General features: G+C 39.6%; 1 protein-coding gene across 6 annotated transcripts in view; it reads left to right on the top strand.

Annotated features, from left to right (window-relative positions):
• Positions 1-23,508, top strand: part of Fat3 (FAT atypical cadherin 3) — a 582,840-nt gene that overhangs the window by 103,043 nt on the left and 456,289 nt on the right. For 5 of the 6 annotated variants that reach the window (XM_039080778.2, XM_039080781.2, XM_039080780.2 and 2 more), the window contains 1 exon segment: positions 13,685-16,990. In XM_039080778.2, coding sequence (XP_038936706.1) covers positions 13,702-16,990 — 3,289 coding nt within the window. In that variant the 5' untranslated portion in view covers positions 13,685-13,701. 6 annotated transcript variants of the gene reach the window in all.

Raw genomic sequence — 23,508 nt, 5'->3', positions numbered from 1 at the left:
AATTCTACTCATGACAGAATGTGGAAATTCCACCTTAAGGAGAAAGACATCTGGCTCAATTACTGACAGACTTTGAAACAGCCTCCGGACAGCACCGTGGAAGTCTGCTCCCAGCTCTCCTCTTCTGTCAGCAGAGAGCTGACTCAGATAAGATTCATCTACAATTAAATTAGACTTTCGTGAGGGATGTCAGGCTGGAGGGGGTGGCACCTGTACTCATCACAGATTACACCTGGGGAAATTACTATCCAGAAGGGACATGTGTTATCAGGATCACAATGAACTCTGCATATATTAGACACCATCAGCATCTAGTGTGCCTGCAGCGAGATTGGCCTACACCTGTCTGTCATTGCTCCCTTAGAGTATGTAGAGTTTCCACAACTTACATCCCTCATTGTGGGAGCTTTATTTTTTGTTGACTACTTGGGAACCTAACTATTATTCACTTTGTTTAAAAACAGTAGGGTCAGAGAATCATGGACATGTCTCCCTCCTCACACCCACATGTACCCAATGCTCCAAACAGCTCAAATTGTTTCAAACTGAAGGTCTACTCTTTGGCTTTCCATTGAAGTTAACTGGTTGATTGTGCCTTTTTTTTCTAAGTAAGTCAGTTTGATGACAGACAGAAGATATTGTATTACAGTTATTGTAAGGTTCCTTGGGGTTCTGTAATTCTTGAAATTACATATTCTGTAATAACTGCTCACTCCTACCTTCCTCCAAAAGAAATTAAAGCTTTGCCTACAATCTCAGATGTTCTGGGTGATGTAAGCACATAAGCCATACACAAAATGTTTAAGAGCACCATCCCGAAGAAGAAATTGTATATATGTTTGTATATAGACAAATCAAAATATAAATAGTAGATAAAACATATAAAGCATTAAATGGCCATATTGTCCTAGTTCAGTGTACAGTGTGGTAGTGTTGAGTCAGTGTATGTGTACTGACTTTTTGTAAATAAGGCTAATGGTTTTATGAAGAAAACAAGGGGACACTGTGTCAAATAGATGTCAACATCTAAAATGGAATTTCAGTTGGATCTATATGAAGGAAAAATTGTAAAAAGGAGTCATTTTAAATTTTCTCCCTAAATCAAAGAATCGGGTTGATTGAGAAGTATGGTTACATATTCTAAATGTCTTTCATGTCGTACAATTGCACAAGTGATTATTTGATTTGCACCATGATTACCTAACAAGAAATCAGTATTATGATGGTTAAGAACAGAATTCAAGTTTTGTTATAATAATAAAAAAATGAACCAGAATGAAATAACCAAGAAAACTGTTTCATAGTGAAACCAGACAATTTAATTATCAGATAATGTTTCTTGAAGGTTTCTGAGAGACATGCCAACTCTAAAGGAGCCCTTACGGAGATTGTAAACCACGTGACTTTTATCTGGTCAATAAGCGTGCTCTTTCAACCCTGAAATGCCGTATTATTATAACCTCTTATTTTTGGTCTGGGACTTGTTCATTCACCCAGACTTCCCTTGAGGTATGCTGTATAGTAACAGCTCAGCTCACAGCATCATCATTTTACATATGAAGTCAAGACACTGCCCTGCACTGCCCATGGCTTTTTCTTTCTCTCTCTGACTCTAGACACACCACCATCAGATCATTAAATCACAAAACAATAGGTTCAAGTGATGCAGCAAGTGTAAGAGCACCTCAGGTTGCATTATCTATTAGTATTTACCAGTTTGCATACTTCTTGAATGCCTAATACTTATTCTTGCAGAGTGCAAGCAAGTGAGTCAAACGGCATTTCTTCAAATATATGCTCAGTGATATTTAGTTTAAGTTTCGTCTTGCAGTTTGTAATGTGAATCACCAAAGGGTGACATTGTTGTCCAAGGGATACTGAGAGATGACCTTTCTCTCTTTGATGTGGAATGTGGCAGTTCTTTGAAATAAACAATAGTCTATGTAGCATGGTGAGTTCTGGAAGCTTGGACCTTGAAGTGTTTGGTACATAGACTTTTCTGTTTCTAAATTTATATCATTTACTAAGGTCTCCTAGGATTTGCTAATAGCACACAGACATTGAAAAGCAAGCTTCTGAGCTTATATTTGTAATGTCTGAGTGACATTTGCTCAAAGTGGTCAAATCACTGGGGCTCCTTTCTGGAGTGAGGAGGAAACAGAGGAAAGGGGAGGCATGTTAAACAAAATAGAAATCTATTCTAAAGGAACATTCAGATCTGCACCCCTTGGGAGATGAGTTTGGTAAAAGGTTAAACAAACCCCCTCTCACTCTTCTGGGAGCTTAAAATAAATTTCATCTCCATTCATGTCAGCCTTCCTGTACAGCTGTCCCTAAACATCTGCTGTGGATTCACCCTCTCACCGTTTACATATGCTTGTGTAAACTATTTATTTGTAATACGTAATTAGCAGTAAAGTGTATACTTGGTTTTTAACTTCATATACTCAGGGGTGGACTCAGAAGAAAACTCTTTAACTATGTCAAGTGAGTCTATAAGGTATAAACTTTGCCAGAGGAACAATCCCACTTCCTTTTCAGCAGCTGTTGATCATAAGGGTTGTTTTAATGTGTTTGGGTTATTGTAGCCTAGGGTAGAATTGTGGAGTTGTGCGCCGTCCTCTATCCAGGGCAGAGCTTGACAGTCCCTGGCCTGTGAACTAAACTGCAGGATTAAATCAGCCTCCAGGGCTATGGATAAGAGTGACTGCCCAGATACTTGGAGGCTACAGTCTTCATAGACATGCAGAGAAAATTAAGCAAACCTCTGGAGACACAGCCTTGTGATGACCTGGAAAGATCAATCTTCCAAGGTCTTGATTTTGTTGGCAGAATAAATGCTTCTGTAAAGCTCGAGATCCAACTGAGGTTGGGCAAAGACTGCAGAACACTAGTTGTTGGGAGCAAACAGGGATTCTAGCTGTCAGGGTGACTGATGGTCTTGCCACATGTGAATGCTTTGTGGAGAAATGAGGTCAAATGGGTCTACCGCCAGCAGCAGGGGGTTCTTTTGTTCTTGGTTGTGAGCAGGGAACTCAGAACCCATCAGGTTAACTGGCTGGAGATACCAAGCATCTAATCAGTAACAAAAGGAGCCCCATTCGGAGCAACACATTCCCAGAACTCATCTTCTTCAGCAAACCCCTCAGTAATAGCAGAAACACTCTTTATCGAAGGAAATGTGGTTTCTCCATGATTCAATCTATCCTCAAATCATGGTACCAGTTCCTCTAATCACATGTTTTTGGAATCAACATGTCTGTCATTTTAGCATAATACACAGCTTTGGGGGCTAGCCCATGAGACTCCATAATTCATCCGTGTCCTACTTCCCCTGGCCAACAACAAAAGATTTACTTGTATCACCCAATTCTTACTGAAAGTAAGTTTCCTGGGAGAAAAATATTTCTTCAATTAATAAAAACTGCTCTTATATTTTTCTGAACATTACGAGACAATAGAAATGTATTGAGTACTTACTTACCATGGTGGACAATTCAATTTGGGTGACAGTAAAGCCCTTAGAGATAGTCTCATTCTTTGTGGAATTTATAGTCATGTTAGATAATGCTAATCAAGCAGCATAATAAAAGATGTTGAGAATGATATCAAGCACTACAAAGAACATATTTGGAGGCTATATAACATGGCACCATAGCTCGTGCTGAGAGTCAGCAAAACCTCCCTGAGATTACAGTATACATGTTTTCATGGTGGAAAATTGGGCAAAGGAAGAGAATTAAACTTGGAAAGATGTGAAAGACATCAACAAAAACAGAAAATATTTAAAACGCTTCCCAAGACCAGGGACAGTGTTACTGTAACCCTCTAAACTACGTAGACAGCTTTGGACATTAGTGTTCTGGAAGCTTCCATAAGGCTGTGAGAGGAAGCCAGCTGACCTAGTGGTTAAAATGTGCTTAGGGTAAGGTGTGTGAATGACTGGAAATAGCAGGAATGATTTGGAGGGGTTAGGCAGATACACAGGCCAGTGGGAGCATTGGAGACACTGGCTGCTACTGTCCTTGGCCTGGCATCATAACATTCTCCTTCATGTTCTGCCTGAGGCTTGATCTGTTCCACCCTGAGTTCCTGGCTTTGAATTTGTATTATGCATTCATTTTCTTTACAAATTGCTACATGGGAATGTTTTCCCATACCTGGCTTTTATTTTCAAGAATGATATCAGGAGTGGGATCAGAAAAACAAAACAAGATATTATTGGGTAACTTAAGTTTTGTTGTTGTTGTTGTTGCTGCTGCTGTTGTTGCTGTTGCTGCTGCTGTTGCTGTTGTAGTTGTTGTTTGAGGAGGAGGAGGAGGACGACGACGACAATGATGATTGTGTTTGGGACACAATGCTAAATCACTCACTTGGTTATTGAGCACTAAGGATTATTTTGCACAACAGCAGAACCCATCAATCACCAGGAGTTTTGGTGTGGAGGATGGGCAAAAACCCAAGTCTACATTTGGCCCTTTCCTGAGGCACATTTGCCAGTGATGACAAGATGAGACCATTCTGACATACCTAGATACTGAGCAGATTTCTAGATGGTGTTTCTATGTCCACACACAAGCTATTTTAAACCCTAGGGACATTTATTTGTGTATATCTCTAATTAATCCCCCTTGCTTCTGGTTATTAAGGTCAACCAGTCCACAGTGCTCTCATCTATCTGTGTGTAAAGCTGTCTGGTCATCTCTTGCCATGTTTCATTTCACAGACTGTTACCTGGGAATAGTCCTGATAGATTATTTCTTAGTTTCTCCCTATCTGCCCCTTCTCAACCCTCACAAGGCAACATGAAACATGGCATTATGTTGCAGTATCTCTTGTATCCTTAGATTAATTTAGCAATGATTTCAGATTGTTTAGCTACCACAAGAGACCTATGTTCTGCATTATATTGTGGTGTAAACATTTGGATAAATGGACAAGTGCATTCATGCAAGCCCACTTGCACCTGTGATCTCCTCTGTCCAGGAGGAGACTTTATCCATATGTAACCCTGGAAAGACTCTAAGTTGAGTTATTTTTATCAAATCCTCTACAACTTTAGGCTGCCCATCAGTTATTACATCTCTGATGTTAGTTCTTCTGGAAAGGGATACTAAACATCCCCTTTCTTAATTGTGTCTGATAAACACACACCCCTATCTCCTTGCTTCCAGCCCTTCAGAATTTTCTTTCTTCATGGGAAAGAAGGGCCTGATGGGTACAGTTTCCCTCATATTCCCATTCCTCATTCTTGATATTACTTATCACACAGTCTTTCCCTCAAAGGGGACCACTTCTTACAATGGCATGGCACTTGCACTTGGGATTTTTTTTTTTAAAGAAATGCTGACTTTATGAAAAACAGCACCAACAGAATGGAGGAGTGACATCCACTGTGTCAGAATCTGTCACACAATTTCCAGGGATCCCCAAAGAACACCTTCCATCTCAGTTACATTTGCCCCAACAATTACTAAAAATAATACTATTTAAAAATATTTGTTCCACTCCAACACATTGGCTTTTCTCTATTTGACAGATATCATAAAATAGATTGTGCCTTGTATGAGGGTTTGTTTGGCTTTTTGTCTTAAACTTGAGTCTAAGACAATGCTAATATTGTTACCATTTGGTTTCTAAGGCTGCCAGAGGAAAACTGAAAGAGAATTTTTTTTCTGAAGCATTTTCTCAGACAGCCAATCACAAGAAAAAAATGATATTCTCTCTATACATATTTTTCTTACATTATGATAAATTTCTTTCTCCAAAGGGTGAAGTCATTTCTAAAAGCCTTGAACAACATGTTAATCTTTCCTTCTGATAGCCTCTGGTTGAATTACCCCTGAATTTAAAGAATTTACTGATGAAATGATACTTGACATTAACCAGTGTTGTATGGAAACATTTCCCTCGATTGAGGGCAACATAATGGAGAGTATTCAAAACCCAGACCTGTGTGGCCATTTACTTCTTCAGGAACCTGAATGATTCATGCTTAATACTGACTGACTTTACCTAGTAAGTCACTCTGTGGCAACAAAATGCTTTGCAACAATGGCCCGAGTTAGAATTTGCAACACAACATTATTAATAAGAAAAGGATAAAGACTTTGGATGGTTGGCAAAATCAACTGTGGGCTTTGGGATCTCTGTCTTCATGTTGCACAGAATAACAAGTGATGTAGCCTTGTGAATCAACTATTCTAGGCACTTAGCATGGGTTTTCTGGTGGGCACTTGAGAAAAGCAAGCAAAATTTTCCAAATGGAGAAAATAAGAAACTGGTACTTTGTTTAATATCCCAGAGACTTGTCTTTTTGTCTGAGAAAAATAGATAATATAAATTTTAGAGATATCTGCATTATTCACCAAGCTGCTTCTTCTAGGTCGTCTGGAACAATGGTGTATATTCTGTGCTTGCTACTTGTTCATGGGATTAGAACAAAGAAATCACCAGAACCATGGTGCTAACATGTAGGATGTGGGGGAACGAGTATCGGGTCAGTTTCTTAGGACATCACGCTGAAATTACTTAAAATGAAACTTGAGAACTCATTCCAGCACAGAAGCCTGCAGAAGAAAGTCTTTTGTGCCTCTCAGAGCTCTCCATCTCCACTGCTTCCCCAGTTGTGTTGCCCCAGCGCTCACTGCAGGTATATGTGTGGATTGGAAGACCAGAGCTTTGGGGTCATAGATAGGTTTTTAAAACATGTGATTTGTATCACAGGAATCACAAGTCACATGGTGTATGTTTACAGTGCATCAAACATCTAGTCGTGCAAACCAAACAATGTTTTGATCACTGAGGGACTGTGCCCACTAAAAGACAATGTTCTCATAAGATTAAAATGGCACTAACAAATTCCTGTCACCTGGAAACATTGTGGTTATCACAAGTTGTGGTGACTCAGGGATAGGAGACATGCCCTGCAAGGGATTAAAGGATAGCACAGGCAGATATGGAACATAACAGTTGGTGGCAGTGTTAATAAATGCCCATGATCCTAGATATGTATTTGCTGTCACAGATAGAGGTGGTGTTAATAAATGCCCATGATAAATGCCCATGATCCCGGCCTATGTATTGGCTGTTCTGTACTTTTTGTGGTTGCTTTAGAATACACTCCCTCTGCTTAAAAGATAAAGTGTGCAGCTGAGCAGTGCACCTTGTGAGACAGCAGCAGCCTCAGGTGTCACCTCTCATGATTGTGTTTCTCAGGACACACGCCAGCTGAAGGAAGTGTGACTGTACTTACTGTGTTCTGATTGTATTACATGGGGCTTCTGGGAACTTTAGACTCTATAACCTATAGCTCGCGTCATCCAGAAATGCAAGGTAACTTTTTATATGTGTCTAAAGGCACTAGAAGAAAGAGTTTTATTTGGAGACAGCTTAATGTCTACAAAGAATTCCAATTCCAATTTTCTTTCTTTCTTTCTCTCTTTCTTTCTTTCTTCCTTTATTTATTTATTTATTTATTTATTTATTTATTTATTTATGTTTTGAGATAGGATTTTATTGGGTAGCCCTGGCTGTCCTGAAACTCCCTTTGTAGTCCAGGCTGACCTCGAACGCACAGAGATCCACCTTTCTCTGTCTCCCTGATGCTGGGATTAAAGGCATGTACCACTACTCCCTGGTTTAATTTAAATTTCTTTACTTATGCCCATCTACTGTTTCCTTAAGGTTTCTAAATGACACTGATGACTTATTTCATCATCATTTTTAGTTTTTTATTTAAATATAACCCCCCCAACGCACATACGTCTTCAGCTCCCATGATACCAGAAGGTATCCTACAAATTCCCAGGAGATGGAAACAACCAGTAGTCCCACCCAGATAAGATGCGTGCAATAGGTGGAGACCTCTTGGCAAGATATGCCTGAGGGGACAGGAGTAGCATGCTCATTTTGCTCTTCTCATTAGAGCTTGAAGGATTCTGTTGTATCCAGACAAGTTCAGTATCACTGAATTAAATTTGTGCCCTTTTAAGATACTTTGTCAAACGCTGAAAGAAAGTGAAAAAGTGGACCAGCATTTTTCCAAGCCTGTTCTCTGTCCAGTGTGTACTTCGGGTGACACTTAAATAGCTGAAACATAAAAAAGAAAACACTACACTAAGACAGCCAAAGTTCAATCTGCTGAGCAGAAGCTCGCCAAGTGGACTGACCTCCTGGGAACATAAGAGAACTTTACATTTCTAGACCTACTGGCCCTAAGCCAATAATCAGGAAAAGAGCCCAACAATGTGCGTTCTAACAGGCCAAGGATAGCTCTGATGCACACTGAAAACTGCTGGGTAGTTCAAAACTATGTTGCTAAAGGAAGTGCAATTGTAGACATATGACAGACCTGAGAGGTAGGAGGAGGCAGAGCATTGTGGAGTCATGTTCACCTGGAGATCTAAGGTCCCTTTTAGCCTCTGACTAGGGAACCCCGTGATTCTGTCTATAGTAAGAAAACTTCTGTCTTTCTTTTGTGGTAAAACTACAGTGTTACTCTAGTTCATTTTAAGACACTTTTGGCTGTGACATTCATTGACTTTAAGTGGCTTTGTTTCAATATATTATCACATGATCTGTGATAACAATGTCGCATTAATGATTTGTGATCCAAATAGCTACTATCATATCCTCGTGTTTTGTGCTGATATATTTATACACACACACACACACACACACACACACACACACACACACACACACAACCACTTTTTGTTCTTTTTAGGCCGTCTTCGGTGTGAGGCAGAAAGCAGAGCTTTATCCTCTCATACGTCAGGCAGAAAATGTGTAACTGATTTCAGGAGCAAGGACCCAGCGTTCAGACCAGTGCCAAGCAACCAGGAAACATTGAACAGGCTACTAAAGAGACAGGGCTGAGCAGGTTTCCTGGAGCATATATCACAAAGGAAGATCTAACTCGACTTCCTCCAAAATTAAGTACCAGGGCTGAGGGGAGCTCCTTAGTACAGTTGCACTGTCCTGAGTTTGAAAGATTATTACATGGGTGGAAGAATGCATAGCCAAGCTGTGGTAAGAGCCTGTGACTGCTGTTATCCAGACAGGACGCTTCTGTGATGCTGTCTTTACCATTGGTGTGAATCTGGGGTTTGTGAATGGTAGTTTTCACAGGAGGAATGTCCCTCATTACTAAGAGCAAAACATTTGTTGTTCACTATTTTTGTGGTTTTGGTTATTGCTTCTGAATATCTAAGTAATTATAAAGTCAGTTAATATTTATGGAACTTTTTGTTGCTTGTTTATTCATTGAGATAGACTCTTGTTCTACGGCCTAGACTGGCCTCAAGCTGTCAGTGTAGCTCAGGCCAGCCTCCAAACAACATCTTTTTCTCACCCTTCCAAGTTTGGGATGATGTGTACAACACTACACTCACTTACTGCTAAACATTGGGAGTAGCCATATGTGTATTTTATAAACTTCATTTTCAGAACAAGAAAACTGAGACTTAATACTCATAAAATCTGACTGACTTTCTCTGATCTTTGGGGTGTGGTCACTACTCTTCATAGACTTGAACCAGGGATGAGGCATTCATTCCTTTGACTTGAGTGTGCCTTTTACTATTGGAGAAGGAAGCAATAGGTCATAGATCCTCTCCAGTGACTCAGGAGTTCTAGTCTTTAAAATTGACCTTAGTAAACAGTGGCTGGATAAACTCATATACTTAGAAGATTAATACTTCATAGTTTTTAATTAATAGAAGAAACCAAAGCACTGTTAAGTTAAATAACCTGTTCAAATTTGCTCATCTAATGACAAGAGTTTAGTTTAAAACCCAGGTCATGTGTCAAAGAGTACAATCAGTAACTTAGGGAGCCTTTTGTTCATGATAGCTTTGTCACAATGAATATCCAGTTGATGAATGACCAGCTTGGGACAGGTAGAACCACAAATATCTTTCCCAAGGGCATCTGTATGGGTAGATGCTGCATGTGTTGGCTTTGCTGTATGTTCCACAGTTTTGCACAGTGTATATTTTGAGTTCTTTCTGGAAAACTGACATTTTCAACATGAGTAACAGCAAGAGAGAGGGATCAAGTAGAATATTCCTTCATGTGGCTTGTTACTGTTTAGAAACAACCCAAAAAGGAGAGTTTTGGGGTACAGACAGCAATATGACCAAGTTATAAACTCATCGCTGAGTATTCACTTGGTCAAGGCTGTCCCAGTCAGTACTGTACCTGCCCCCAAGTTCTCTAGTATTTATTTATTCTCTCTGAAGACAGATCTGCATGCCCCATTGGAGTCCTACACTGAGATCCGTGTTCATCGTGAAAAGCCCGGCTGGGAGGCACTGCCTCAGCCAGCACTCCCTCAGAAAGACAAATGTCTCCAAGATTGATAGCTCAGTGATCTCTTCAGAGATTGTATAAAAATATTGATTATGTTGCTAAGTTGTAGAAAATGTGCTCTGAGGTTCAGAAATAGCTTCTTTCTTTAAAAATAATCCAGAAGCAGTAGAATAAATCAATGCACAGGGCATGGGAGACATCATAACTATCATAGCTTCACAAACAGCTTTGGATTCATTTGGAAATGCCACTACCGTTCTGAAAGTAATAGGAACTGTTATCTTGGCATGCTAAAACAGAAGCTAGGGTTTTCTTTTAGTGTTTACTTTGCGCTTGTACCAATTCCCTAACTTCTAACATTCTTGTCTTCCTCAAACCTGCGAGGAAGACGGACAGGCAGCATTTGTGCCAGTTGTAGCTTGTGTTTCCCTTCTTCAAAGCCACATATAAAAATGTCATATGAGACATCGTGGGCTTGACAGCTGAAGCTAACAAAAGTACTCTTGCTTGGTGGCTTTTTTGTTTTGTTTTCTTTTTGTTTTTTGTGTTAAGACTACTCATTCTCAGTCTTAAGAGAAGAATAGTAGAAGTGAACTTGCCGAAAGAACAGCTCAATTCTGGAAAGCATCAATTTTGATTAGTTAATTTGAACAGTCACTGTCATAGCTTCACAATATTTTTTGCTTTGAAGGACTCGTGAAGGGCTTTGTACAGGTGCCCACCTCTGGGACACACAGAGGACCACTTATGAGTAGCTGTCTACTCCACAAAAAGACTACCCAGAGGAGTCACCATGGAGGTCATTGTGAGGATGAAGGCCACACCTCTACAGGACGTAATCAAAATGATGAGAAGCTCTATCAATGTACATAGAATATCATTAGAGCTTCTGCAGACTTCGGTGTGTGATTGCTAGAGACGAGGCTACCACACTCAGATTTTAGTTGTGTGCACAACACAAAATACAAGTCAGGATAACTCTGAAATGCCCAGGAGTCAAGTGCTGAACTTCCGGAAACCTGCTCACTAGCATTTCTGGCTGCTCCACCCCTGGCCTTATTCCTGGCTCTGTGGGTAAGGGCACAGCTCTGATATATGTTCTCATCCCATGAAACATTTCCTCATGACAATAAGAGAATCTGCATGTAACATTAATAACTATTATTTATTAAAATGTTATAGCCTTTTTCTGCTTTTGACTGTTGTGGTCTCTGCTGCCTATGAGTCTGAGATCTCTGTACTGAACTAACTCCCAGCTATTCAGTATTTTCTAGATGGTTCAGGTTGTAGCAAGGCACATACATCCCAGCAGGAACCCAGTCTACACAGACCCAGAGTTTTGCCTTATGGACACCAAGCTAAAAAGAAGTGGGAAAGCCTAGTGGTCTGGGAAGAAAGGCTGAGTTCAAACTCATTCTCTGCCACTAGGAAAAAGAAACTTCGTGGTCTTACCTTAAAAAAGAAAGCTATAATGGCACTATTGCTTTGTCATCTTTGAATTTGAAAATATTTTATACACTACAAAAATAACCTGCAATGCTTGAAAAAGTTAAACCTCAGTTGGGTTTTTAATTTATCATAGCACCAGTAATATGAAAGCAGAAAGCAGATAAGGAATCCGAGATGCTGGATGAGTCCATGCATTTTCACCAATAATCTTCCCTGACTACACCTGGAGAAGTAAATCACATTACCTGTGTATCAAGATGATGGTTTAGAGGTGATTTAATGAGAATGAAGTTGCAGTTGGGGAGCGCACACACTAGATACATTAAGAAAGCCAAGAACTTGAGGGTCTGCTGGGCCACGTCTACCTGTCAACTCTGAGCGGACCAGAGGCTCAACCAAATCGTCTTATTTAGCTGTCCATTTTGTAATATGCTATCAGGTAAAATGGTACCTTTTGTTCAGTATTAAATGAAGAACAATGGGAGTCTAGAGAGCTTGCTCAATGGTGAAGAGCATTTGCTGCTCTTCCAGAGGACCTTTGTCATGCAGCTCACCACCAACTGCGACTACAGTTTCAGAGAATTGGCCCTCCCTGTCCTCAAGGGTCACCAGTGCTCCTCTGCACATACTCACCTGCAGACACGCATACCTACACATAATGAAAAATAATAAATATAAGTGTTTTGCTTTTAATGTAGCACGGTGAGATCTTGTACCGTGCTTCTTGCACACACATTTCTATTTGGACTTGCACTTCCTGCAGGAGACTGACAGGGCCCTGACGGTGCTACTTGAAACAATAGCTCATTCTTAGAGACTCTGAAAATATAAGCATCCAGATAACCTGATTCGGCTGCTCCATGTTAAATGGCTTCTTCTCACCCAGTATTTGACACATTTTACTGGTAAAAAAAGGAAAATATTTTGTCTTTGAATCTGGATGGCCATAAAACTATGGAGACTGACAAAATTTTGTATTCACTGATGAACGTAGCTTGTGATTCCTTATGTACTTTCAGGAAAGGACTGTTACCCTTCTTCTGTGCTGGGTCGTCACTGGGGAGTGTGGCTTAGATGATGCAGAGCCTTGACAGTCACCCGTGCTTCATCAGACTGAACGTTATTCCTTATCATGGCACTGAACTGTCCGCTCATTTTGATCAGTTTTAAAGTGAACAGAATAGAAGACAGTAACATCTTCAAGCAGATCTTTATGCGACTATAACTGTATAAAAGAAATGAAGTAACCATTGGGGAGCCACGTTCAATGAACGAAGTGGGAAGTGGGAAATAGTGGCGGTTTCAAAGCTAAAGATGCAAATGTCTGAGTCAGTATTTCAATAGTGTACTCTCGGATGCATCCTGGACACCTCATTTACCTCAGCCCTTCATCTTTATGCATCTGGAACACATGTCTCTTGCAATCATTTTAGTGGCCATAGCCTACTTTAAGAATGTACTCTAAATTATTTCATTTTCTATTGATAGTCTTTTAGTGTCTTTAGAGGTTTTCTTTCTAAACTTGGAACGGTGCTGTAATGAATATATTTAAAGAACTTTGTCATATAATTGTGCAAAAGGCCACTATAGGTTAAAGTTAAATGCATTCAAGGTCTCTAATTATACATTTCTAAGTTGACTTCTAACATATAATAAATTCGGTGCCCCCAAACCAAGCCCAACAGTAGTGGGAAAGTGTCACTTAAGGAAGTTCAATCAAGATAAGGTTAAATTCTAATGACTTTAAACTCTTTACTGTCTAGTAGCAGTGAATGATATAACTTTTGTATTGATGCTGTAATGAAAAGATTTGCTCTAGTATACCTTTCTCAACTCACTTTTTCATGTTTTGTTTCTTTGTTTGTTTCTTTCACTTTCTTCTGAATTAATCTATATTTTTTTTCTCTGTGTTTCCTTCCAGGACGGACATGTGATAAAATGGGTGTGACCATGAGACACTGTATTGACACAAGGCCTCCTTCCTGCCTCATTTTCCTGCTCCTGAAGCTGTGTGCCACCGTCTCCCAGGGGCTGCCAGGAACAGGGCCCTTGGGCTTCCACTTCACGCATGCTCTCTATAATGCTACAGTGTATGAGAACTCAGCAGCGCGGACCTATGTCAACAGCCAGAGCAGAATGGGCATCACCTTAATAGACCTGTCCTGGGACATCAAGTACAGAATAGTGTCCGGTGATGAGGAAGGATTTTTCAAAGCTGAGGAGGTCATTATTGCAGATTTCTGCTTTCTCAGGATAAGAACTAAAGGTGGCAATTCTGCCATATTGAACAGGGAAATCCAAGACAATTATTTATTAATCATAAAAGGTTCTGTCAGAGGAGAAGACTTGGAAGCATGGACCAAAGTAAACATCCAGGTTTTAGACATGAATGACTTGAGGCCTCTGTTTTCACCAACCACCTACTCGGTCACCATCGCAGAAAGCACACCACTCAGGACTAGCGTTGCCCAGGTGACGGCCACAGATGCAGATATCGGTTCCAATGGGGAATTCTACTACTACTTCAAAAACAAGGTTGATCTTTTTTCAGTTCACCCCACGAGTGGTGTCATCTCTTTAAGTGGACGGTTGAATTATGACGAGAAGAACAGATATGATCTAGAAATCTTAGCAGTGGACCGGGGGATGAAACTCTATGGCAATAATGGAGTGAGCAGTACTGCCAAGCTTTATGTTCACATTGAACGCATAAACGAACATGCTCCAATTATCCATGTGGTCACTCACACACCTTTCTCATTGGACAAGGAGCCAACATATGCAGTAGTGACAGTTGATGACCTGGATGAGGGGGCCAATGGAGAGATCGAATCTGTTTCCATTGTGGATGGAGATCCTTTAGAGCAGTTCTTCCTGGCTAAGGAAGGAAAGTGGATGAATGAGTATAAAGTCAAGGAGAGAAGGCAGGTGGACTGGGAAAGCTTCTCCTATGGCTATAACCTCACTATTCAAGCAAAAGACAAAGGGTCACCTCAGAAGTTCTCAGAACTAAAGACAGTCCACATTGCTAACCCCAGGAGAGACAGCACCCCAATAAAGTTTGAAAAGGATGTCTATGACATCAGTATAAGTGAGTTTTCCCCTCCTGGTGTCATGGTAGCCATCGTCAAGGTCAATCCTGAGCCACTGGACGTGGAATACACACTATTGCCTGGTAAGGATGCAGAGTACTTCAAAATTAATCCCAGGTCAGGTCTTATCGTCACAGCCCAGCCCTTGAATACAGTCAAGAAGGAAGTTTATAAACTGGAAGTGTCAGACAAGGAAGGAGACGCAAAGGCACAAGTCACTATTGGGATTGAAGATGCCAATGACCACACCCCAGAATTCCAGGAGACACTGTATGAGACTTTTGTGAATGAGAGTGTCCCTGTTGGTACAAATGTTCTCACTGTGTCTGCCTCTGATAAGGATAAAGGGGAAAATGGTTACATCACCTACAGCATCGCCAGCCTAAACCTTTTACCGTTTGCCATTAACCAGTTCACAGGTGTGATCAGCACAACTGAAGAGTTAGATTTCGAATCCTCCCCAGAAACATATAGATTCATTGTGAGAGCCTCTGACTGGGGCTCCCCATACCGCCATGAAAGTGAGGTCAATGTGACCATTCGAGTAGGAAATGTCAATGACAACAGCCCTCTCTTTGAAAAAGTGGCTTGCCAGGGAGTTATTTCATATGACTTTCCTGTTGGGGGTCACATCACGGCCATCTCTGCTATTGATATTGACGAACTTGAACTTGTAAAGTACAAAATCATTTCTGGAAATGAACTTGGGTTTTTTTATTTAAACCCAGACTCTGGCGTTTTGCAGCTTAAGAAGTCACTGATGAATTCTGGCATTAAAAATGGCAATTTTGCCCTCAGAATCACAGCTACTGATGGAGAAAACTTTGCAGACCCCATGGCCATTAACATCTCAGTTCTCCATGGGAAAGTGTCTTCAAAGAGCTTCAGTTGCAGAGAAACTCGTGTGGCTCAGAAATTGGCAGAGAAACTACTCATTAAAGCAAAAGCTAATGGGAAACTGAATCAAGAAGATGGATTTCTTGACTTTTATTCGATTAATAGGCAAGGACCACATTTTGACAAGTCTTTTCCCTCTGATGTGGCTGTAAAGGAGAACATGCCAGTAGGAACTAACATCCTGAAGATTAAAGCCTATGATGCCGACTCTGGCTTCAACGGGAAGGTGTTATTTACAATATCAGATGGAAACACAGACAGCTGCTTCAATATTGATATGGAGACTGGACAACTTAAAGTCCTCATGCCCATGGACCGAGAGCATACAGACCTCTATGTCCTCAACATAACTATCTATGACCTTGGAAAGCCACAGAAATCGTCATGGCGTTTGCTGACTGTCAACGTGGAGGATGCTAATGACAATAGCCCAGTGTTTCTTCAGGACAGCTACTCAGTCAGCATTCTTGAAAGTTCAAGTATTGGAACAGAGATTATTCAAGTGGAAGCAAGAGACAAAGACCTAGGTTCTAATGGTGAGGTAACATACTCAGTCTTGACAGACACGCACCAGTTTGTCATCAATAGCTCAACTGGGATTGTCTATATAGCCGATCAATTGGACAGAGAATCCAAAGCCAACTATTCTTTGAAAATAGAAGCCAGGGACAAAGCAGAAAGTGGCCAGCAGCTGTTTTCTGTTGTCACCCTGAAGATCTTTCTAGATGATGTCAATGACTGTTCTCCAGCATTTATCCCTAGTAGCTACAGTGTGAAAGTCCTTGAAGATCTTCCAGTTGGCACAGTCATTGCCTGGCTTGAGACTCAGGATCCTGACCTTGGATTGGGGGGGCAAGTACGTTACTCATTGGTCAATGATTATAATGGGAGATTTGAAATTGACAAGGCAAGTGGTGCCATCCGCTTGAGCAAAGAGCTTGATTATGAAAAGCAGCAGTTCTACAACCTGACAGTCAGGGCCAAAGACAAAGGGCGGCCTGTCTCTCTGTCATCAATTTCTTTTGTTGAGGTGGAGGTGGTAGATGTCAATGAAAACCTTCATACACCATATTTCCCAGACTTTGCTGTTGTTGGATCTGTCAAAGAAAACTCACGGATTGGAACAAGCGTGCTGCAGGTGACTGCCCATGATGAGGATTCTGGTAGGGATGGAGAGATCCAGTACTCCATCAGAGACGGCAGTGGTCTTGGGAGGTTCAATATAGACGATGAGAGTGGTAAGTTTAATGCTTTGTGCAGAACGTGTTCTTTTACCTCTTCTACTTAGCAGCATTGGAGAAGGTGTGAACCAGGGTATTGGAGCAGATGGGGAAGTCTCCATTTGAGTAGAAATGACACAGAGCATGGGCCATGTCTTAGAATGGCTTGGTTTCTAAATAGATCAGTTTTAACAGTGACAGTCACAGTGCCCAGTGAGTCTCCTGTCTGTGTTGTATTGTTTTTCCTTGCTCAGCATATCTGTTAAGAGGTTATCTTCTGAGAAGCAACATCATTTGTTGCCCCTGGTGATTGTATTCCTGACCCTAGCCAAATGGATGGTCCTGATACAGTAATTGCATTTGAATTGGCTTTAAATTAGACGTGTGAAATTGATTTTTGAATGCATCTTATATATGAATCTTTTCCTTTACAGTAAAGCTTTGCTGTAGGGAATCGTTGCCTGGTCTTTCATGTTGAACCAGTGTATCCAGCCCTTGAAAAATGGGTATTCATACTCTGTGTGCCTCATCAACAAATGGTCATGTGACTTCAGAAGTATTTCTATAAAAGAACAGTCGTGCCATAAATTCTATTTATGAAGAGTTGTGTGTAAAACATTTGTGAATATTGATAGTTTATTTTTATCATTTTCTTTTATTGAAAATGGATCTAAAAACTATAATATATCTTAATTATGGGATTTTTCTTCCTCTCCAACACTTCTCCCCACCTCCCTGGACCCATCTGGACCCTTTCTGTCTCTCATTAGAAAATAAACAGGCTTCTAAGAAATATTACTAAAATAAAATAAGATAAAACAAAAGCAAACACATCAGAATAGAGCAAAATTAGCAAACAGAAGGAAAAGAGCCCAAGAAAAGACAGATCCAAGGAACAGATATAGACACACAGACCCCCACATTTGCATACCAGGAATCCCATAAAAACACAGCACAGGAAGTCATACCACATATACGAAAGGAGAAAAAGAAATAAAAAATAAAAATAAAATGAGATTAAACAAACAAGAAGTAAAAAGGAAAAAGTTCTGAGATTAAATTATGAGACAAGATACCTTGAAAGAGGCCATTGAGTACTCTTTCCGTTGGCCATCCACTGCGGAACTGTGGCCTATCCTTAAAAATAGTCTTCCCAGGGATACTCGCTTGAAGAAAACTAAATATCATTTACCAGTGGTTATTAATGGTAACTGGCTTCTGAGTTAGGTGTGTTCATTTCCTCTTTTAGCTCTGGGACCCCATCTTCTTTAGACCATTGAACCCATGTGCATGCTATGTCCATCTCTGTGAGTTCACATGTGCGTCAGTGATACTCTGTTTAGAAGGCCTTGTTTTCTTGGTGTCCTCCTTCCCCTCTGGTTGTTACACTCTTTCCACCTCCTCTTCTAAAGGATTCCTTGAGACTTAAGGAGAGGGATTTGTTGGTGACATACCATTTAGGGCTGGATATTTCCAGGTCTCTCACTCTGTATATTGTATAACTATAGGTCTCTGTATTTGTCCCATCTGCTACAGGAAGAAACTTCTCTAACCAAGGCTGAGCAAGACACTGATCTGTTAGTATTGCTGAAGGTCATTAGGAGTCATTATTTCTCCATCCTTTTAATAGAACAGTAGTATTTGGTTTCACCCTAGGTCCTTGGGCTACCTAGTCTCTTGTTCCTGACCACTCAAGCAATATTGGGTACAGATTCCATCTCATAGATTAGGGCTCAAGTCAAATTAGACATGGGTTGGATACTCCCATAAGCTTTATGCCACCATTCCATTAGCATAGCCTGCAGGCAGAATACCTTCGTACATCAAAGGGTTTGTGCCTGCATTAGTGATTACTGGTCTCTTTTTGTCATGTGCCACTTACCTTCTAGTGCCAAAAACAACAGTCTGTACAGGTATAGACTTTCTATAAACATAAGCTCTACTTCTCCATGTCCAATGAGTTGTGTAAGTGTCTTCAACAAGAGTGCTTTTCCCTCTGCTTGTGAAGAACAACTTAAAGCTTTACAACATCTTGGATTGTTGGGATTTCCCATGGGACCCATTTAGCCAACAACTCAGTTGTTGTTGGTAATTCAACGCCAGTACTGGAAGCTGCATTTGGTGGTAAGTGATGTCCAGCTGGCACTCTTACTACCTTGTTACTTGGCATTTTACTTAGATTCTTTTCATGTATGTGTATATTTTATGAAGCTTCTATTATATTAGATTTCCATACTACCCCTCAAATAGCCCCTAATCTTAGCTTCTTTCCCCATATGCCTTCCCTCATTCTTTTCCCTCCCCCTCCCCACTTGATCCTTCCACTCCAGTGCCCCTTCTTGTCCTTCCATAACTATCTATTCTGTTTTTCTTCTTAGGATGATCTGTCACCTAAGTCCCTTACTCAATATCTAGTCTGTGGCTTATAAGTTATAAGTTGCTCATCATCGACTTAACAACTAATAACCACTTGTAAGTGAATACATACCATATTTGTCTTTTGGGGTCTGGATTATCTCACTCAAGATTTTTTCTAAGATTTCCCTTTTTAATTGCTGAGTATCATTAAATTATATATATATATTATATACATATAATTTATTTTCTTTATCCATTCATAGGTTAAGGGACACCTAGATTGTTTCTAATTTCTGGTTATTATGAATAAAACAGCAATGAATATTGCTGAGCAAGTTTTCTTTGTGGGACGATGAAGCATCTTTTGTGTATACTCACAAATGTTATAGCTGGACCTTAAGGTAGATGAATTCCCATCTTACTAAGGAACCACCACACTGATTTTCAAATTAGTTGTACAACTTTGGACTCCTATCAGCAATGGATGCGTGTTCCAGGAGATGAATTACTGAAAATCCTTCACAGCATGAACAGTCATTTATTTTATTGATCTTATCCATTCTGACCAGTGTAAGAGGAAACCTCAAGTAGTTTTGATTTTAATTTCCCTGATGTCTAAGTATGTTAAAAATTTAGGTGTTTCTCACCTTCGCGTTGCTGCATTTGAGAGTTCTCTGTTTAAACTTGTACCTATTTTTCAATTGGGTTATCTGTTTTCTTGATGTCTATTTTTTTGAATTATACATATATTTTGAACTTTAGTCTTTGATTAGATGGATAGTTGGCAGAAATCTCTCCCATTCTGTAGGTTGCCACTTCATCTGCATGATGGTGTCCTTTTCCATCCAGAAGCTTTTCAGTTTCATTAGATTCATTTATAAAAGTTAAAGTTAGTGTCTGTGGAAATGGTGTTCTGTTCAGAAAGTCATTTAGTATTTCACTGAGTTCAAGAATATTCCCCTTTCGTCTTTCTTTCTTTCTTTCTTTTTTCCTTCCTTCCTTCCTTCCTTCCTTTCTTTCTTTCTTTCTTTCTTTCTTTCCTTTCTGGTTTTTTTTAATCAGAGTCTGTATATCTAGTGTTGAAGTTTTGGATGAGTTTTGTGCAGGGTGACAAATGTGACTCTATTTGGATTCTTACATATACAAACATCCAGTTCAACAAACAACATTTGTTGAGAATGCTGTCTTTTTTCCCCCACTGTGTATTTTGGCTTCTTTATCAAAATCAGGTGTCCATAGATGCATGAATTCATGTCTGGGTTTTCAGTCTAATGCCATTGATCGATGTGTGTGATGTGCCAACACCACACTGCTCACATCACTACAGCTGAGGTAGGAATGGTGACTCCTTCAGCACTTCTTTTTATTATGTGGGATTTTTCAAGCTAGCCTCAGATTTTGGAATAACTCATTATTTATAATGATTGATTTCAAAGATTTTTTTAAAAAAAGAACAAATTTGGCAAATATTTCATTTCCAAAATCTATTTATGTACCTTCCATCATAATACCAACACAATTTTAAAATTATTATTATTATTATTATTATTATTATTATCATTTGCACAAATGTATACATGTCTGGGCACATGTGTATGTGTATAAGTGTATGAATGTGTGCATATTTCTTTTTATGTGCAAGTATTTTTACACATGTGTATATAGGGGGGTATGTGTTGCACGCATGTGTATGTGTTTATCTTCTGTTGTTAACACCACATATTTTCTAGTCTTAGTAGACTGTAAAAATCACAAAAGATGAAAATGCATCTTATCTATTTTTCTATGCATGGCAATATTAGTTTGTTATATTTTCAGAGCAAATTCATATATAATAACTAATTTTCTACAACAACCATAAAGTTGCTTGTTTCCTATCTTATTCAATCTGGGCTGCTACAAAGACCCCCTACAACCATGGGGGACTTTAATGGACATTTATTTCTTATATCTATGCTTGTTGGAGACCCAAGATCAGTCTGCCCACATGGCCAAGGAGAGACCTTCTTTTAGACTTATAGAATGTAGTATTCTTGCTTTGTCCTTAAGAAGAAGTGTTAAGGGCTGGAGAAAAGGCTAAGCGGTTAAGATCACTGACTGTTCTTCCAGAGGCCTTCTTCTGGTGTGCCTGAAGACAGCTACAGTGTCCTTATATAAAAAATAAATAAACCTTTTAAAAAATAAAAAGAGGAGCCTTAGTTTCCTCCTGCAATATGCATTTTTAGCTTGTGACTCAGGATGATGTCAATAGAAGAATGTATACTTATTAATTACTTCTATCTAATCTACAGCAAGTTGTCCAATTAGGAAGCCACACCTTGGACTTGATTGAAAGCTTCAAGGACAGGGAAAGTTTGTGAAGCATACCCTGTACTTTGCCGATATGTTGTGCCAGTTATTATTTTAGTTTAAGTTTTTAATTTAGAAAATGACTCCAAACATTTAATATCTTGTTGGAAATGCCCCACCAAGCAAACAAATAAAAAGACTTCAAAACTCGTATCTGTTCCATTGTATTCTGAACTTAGTGTAATAGATTTTTTTCATTCATAAAAATAATGTCAGTTGTGCTGTAACCGTGCTTAATGAATTAAAAATTCATTGGATGTGAACGTTAAAAAGCTAAGTGAATTTTGAAGGTCACCTTTATGCTAAATGGGGAAGCAATGCAGACCATGGGCCTTGGTCTCCTGTGAGTGAACATGCTGTTGTTTTTCTCCACAGTTGTATGTTTCTGGGATCTGTTTTCTTGGAGCGTCTCTTAGTTTCCAAGATGGAGCAGTGTCCTTTCAGAACCCTTTCATTTTCTTTTCTTCTCTTAGGTAATGAACTACCACAGCCCCCCCTCCCCCCTTTAGGCTATAGAAATTATGTCTGGGTGTGTAACTAAGATTGCGTGTTTAAAGAAGAGAATTCTCATAAAATATTCTTCATCCCATCCCTTCCTTATATTTCACTGACCCTAGCTTTCAGACTCTAAGCCCAGGAGCTCCTGAGTAATTGCTGGGCGCACTTGTGCCAGGCCCAGAGAATTGAGAGATTTTCAGAAAATAAACCGTCATCACATAGCTCTGAGGCTCATGTGGTCCTTGAAGGATCCATCGACTCCTTGCTTTTAAGTACTGAAAAGCATTACTAAAACCAAGGCTGAGTGAGTGGTTTTGGGCCTGGCTGCAAGTCCTGAGACTCAGGCTTAAACTCCACTGTGCCTATTTGCTTGATCTGAAGTCATACATGACCTCTGCTTGTTTGAATTTTTGTCTTTTAAAACTTTTATTCCACTGCCAAAGTTTGCTCAGTGTCTTGGATTACTTATCAACTTTCAGATTTGGAGCAAGAATCCTAGGGATTTTTTTACTAGCCATGATCCCTGGTACAGTCCCAGGCTGTTCGTGAGTAGATCTCAGGTGAACTGAGAAACTTCACATCAGTTCTCTAAGCTTTTGTGCCACACAGACTTCAAAAATTCCCACTTCTGAGCTCCTACTAAAGGGGCTGTTAGAGTCTGTATTTTTTTCCCTAAGGTCTTTTTTTTTTCCATCCTTTTGAATGGCAGATTTAGTTCAGGTGCTAGGTACATTTCTTTTCTAATCAAATTTTACAATCCAAATAAACCTTTTATTATTCCTCAGTGACAATCTTTTTCTGAATGTCTTTCTTATGGTTCCTAAGCCTATATGTGCTTCAATAATTATGGATGCTTCTGCCATATAAAAACGAGACGCTGTGGATAGTTGAAGCATTTCCTAGATTTATGTTCCTGACTCTTTGGTGCTCAGCATACAGAACCACACCTTTGAAATTCTTTACTATGCATGGGCGTTTATTAAATGTTTAATAATGCTCACAGTAGCTGGATTAACTCTCCTCATGCTACATTAAGTCTGATCACAATTTAAATCACAAGTGTGCAAGATGCAATTTAATCAGATTTTCCTTCACAAAGAATGGATTTTTACTATTTGCCACGTCAGTAATCCATATTCTTGACTACTCAGAGGTGTAAAATGTTCTAGGAAGAGCATGATGTATGTTTTAAATTGTGACTTTCTATTAGATTGCTTTGCAAATTGCAAACTACAACATAGATTTCCCTAATTTGTTTACCTGAGGTTAATTAAAGAAATATTTAATCAAGACAAATGATTTCTAGTTTGGGACTTTAATCAGGGATAATT

Source organism: Rattus norvegicus, chromosome 8, assembly GCF_036323735.1.
Source record: "Rattus norvegicus strain BN/NHsdMcwi chromosome 8, GRCr8, whole genome shotgun sequence".
Lineage (NCBI taxonomy): Eukaryota > Metazoa > Chordata > Mammalia > Rodentia > Muridae > Rattus > Rattus norvegicus.
Note: the sequence above shows the minus strand (reverse complement) of the source record. Positions and strands in the feature narration are given on the sequence as shown.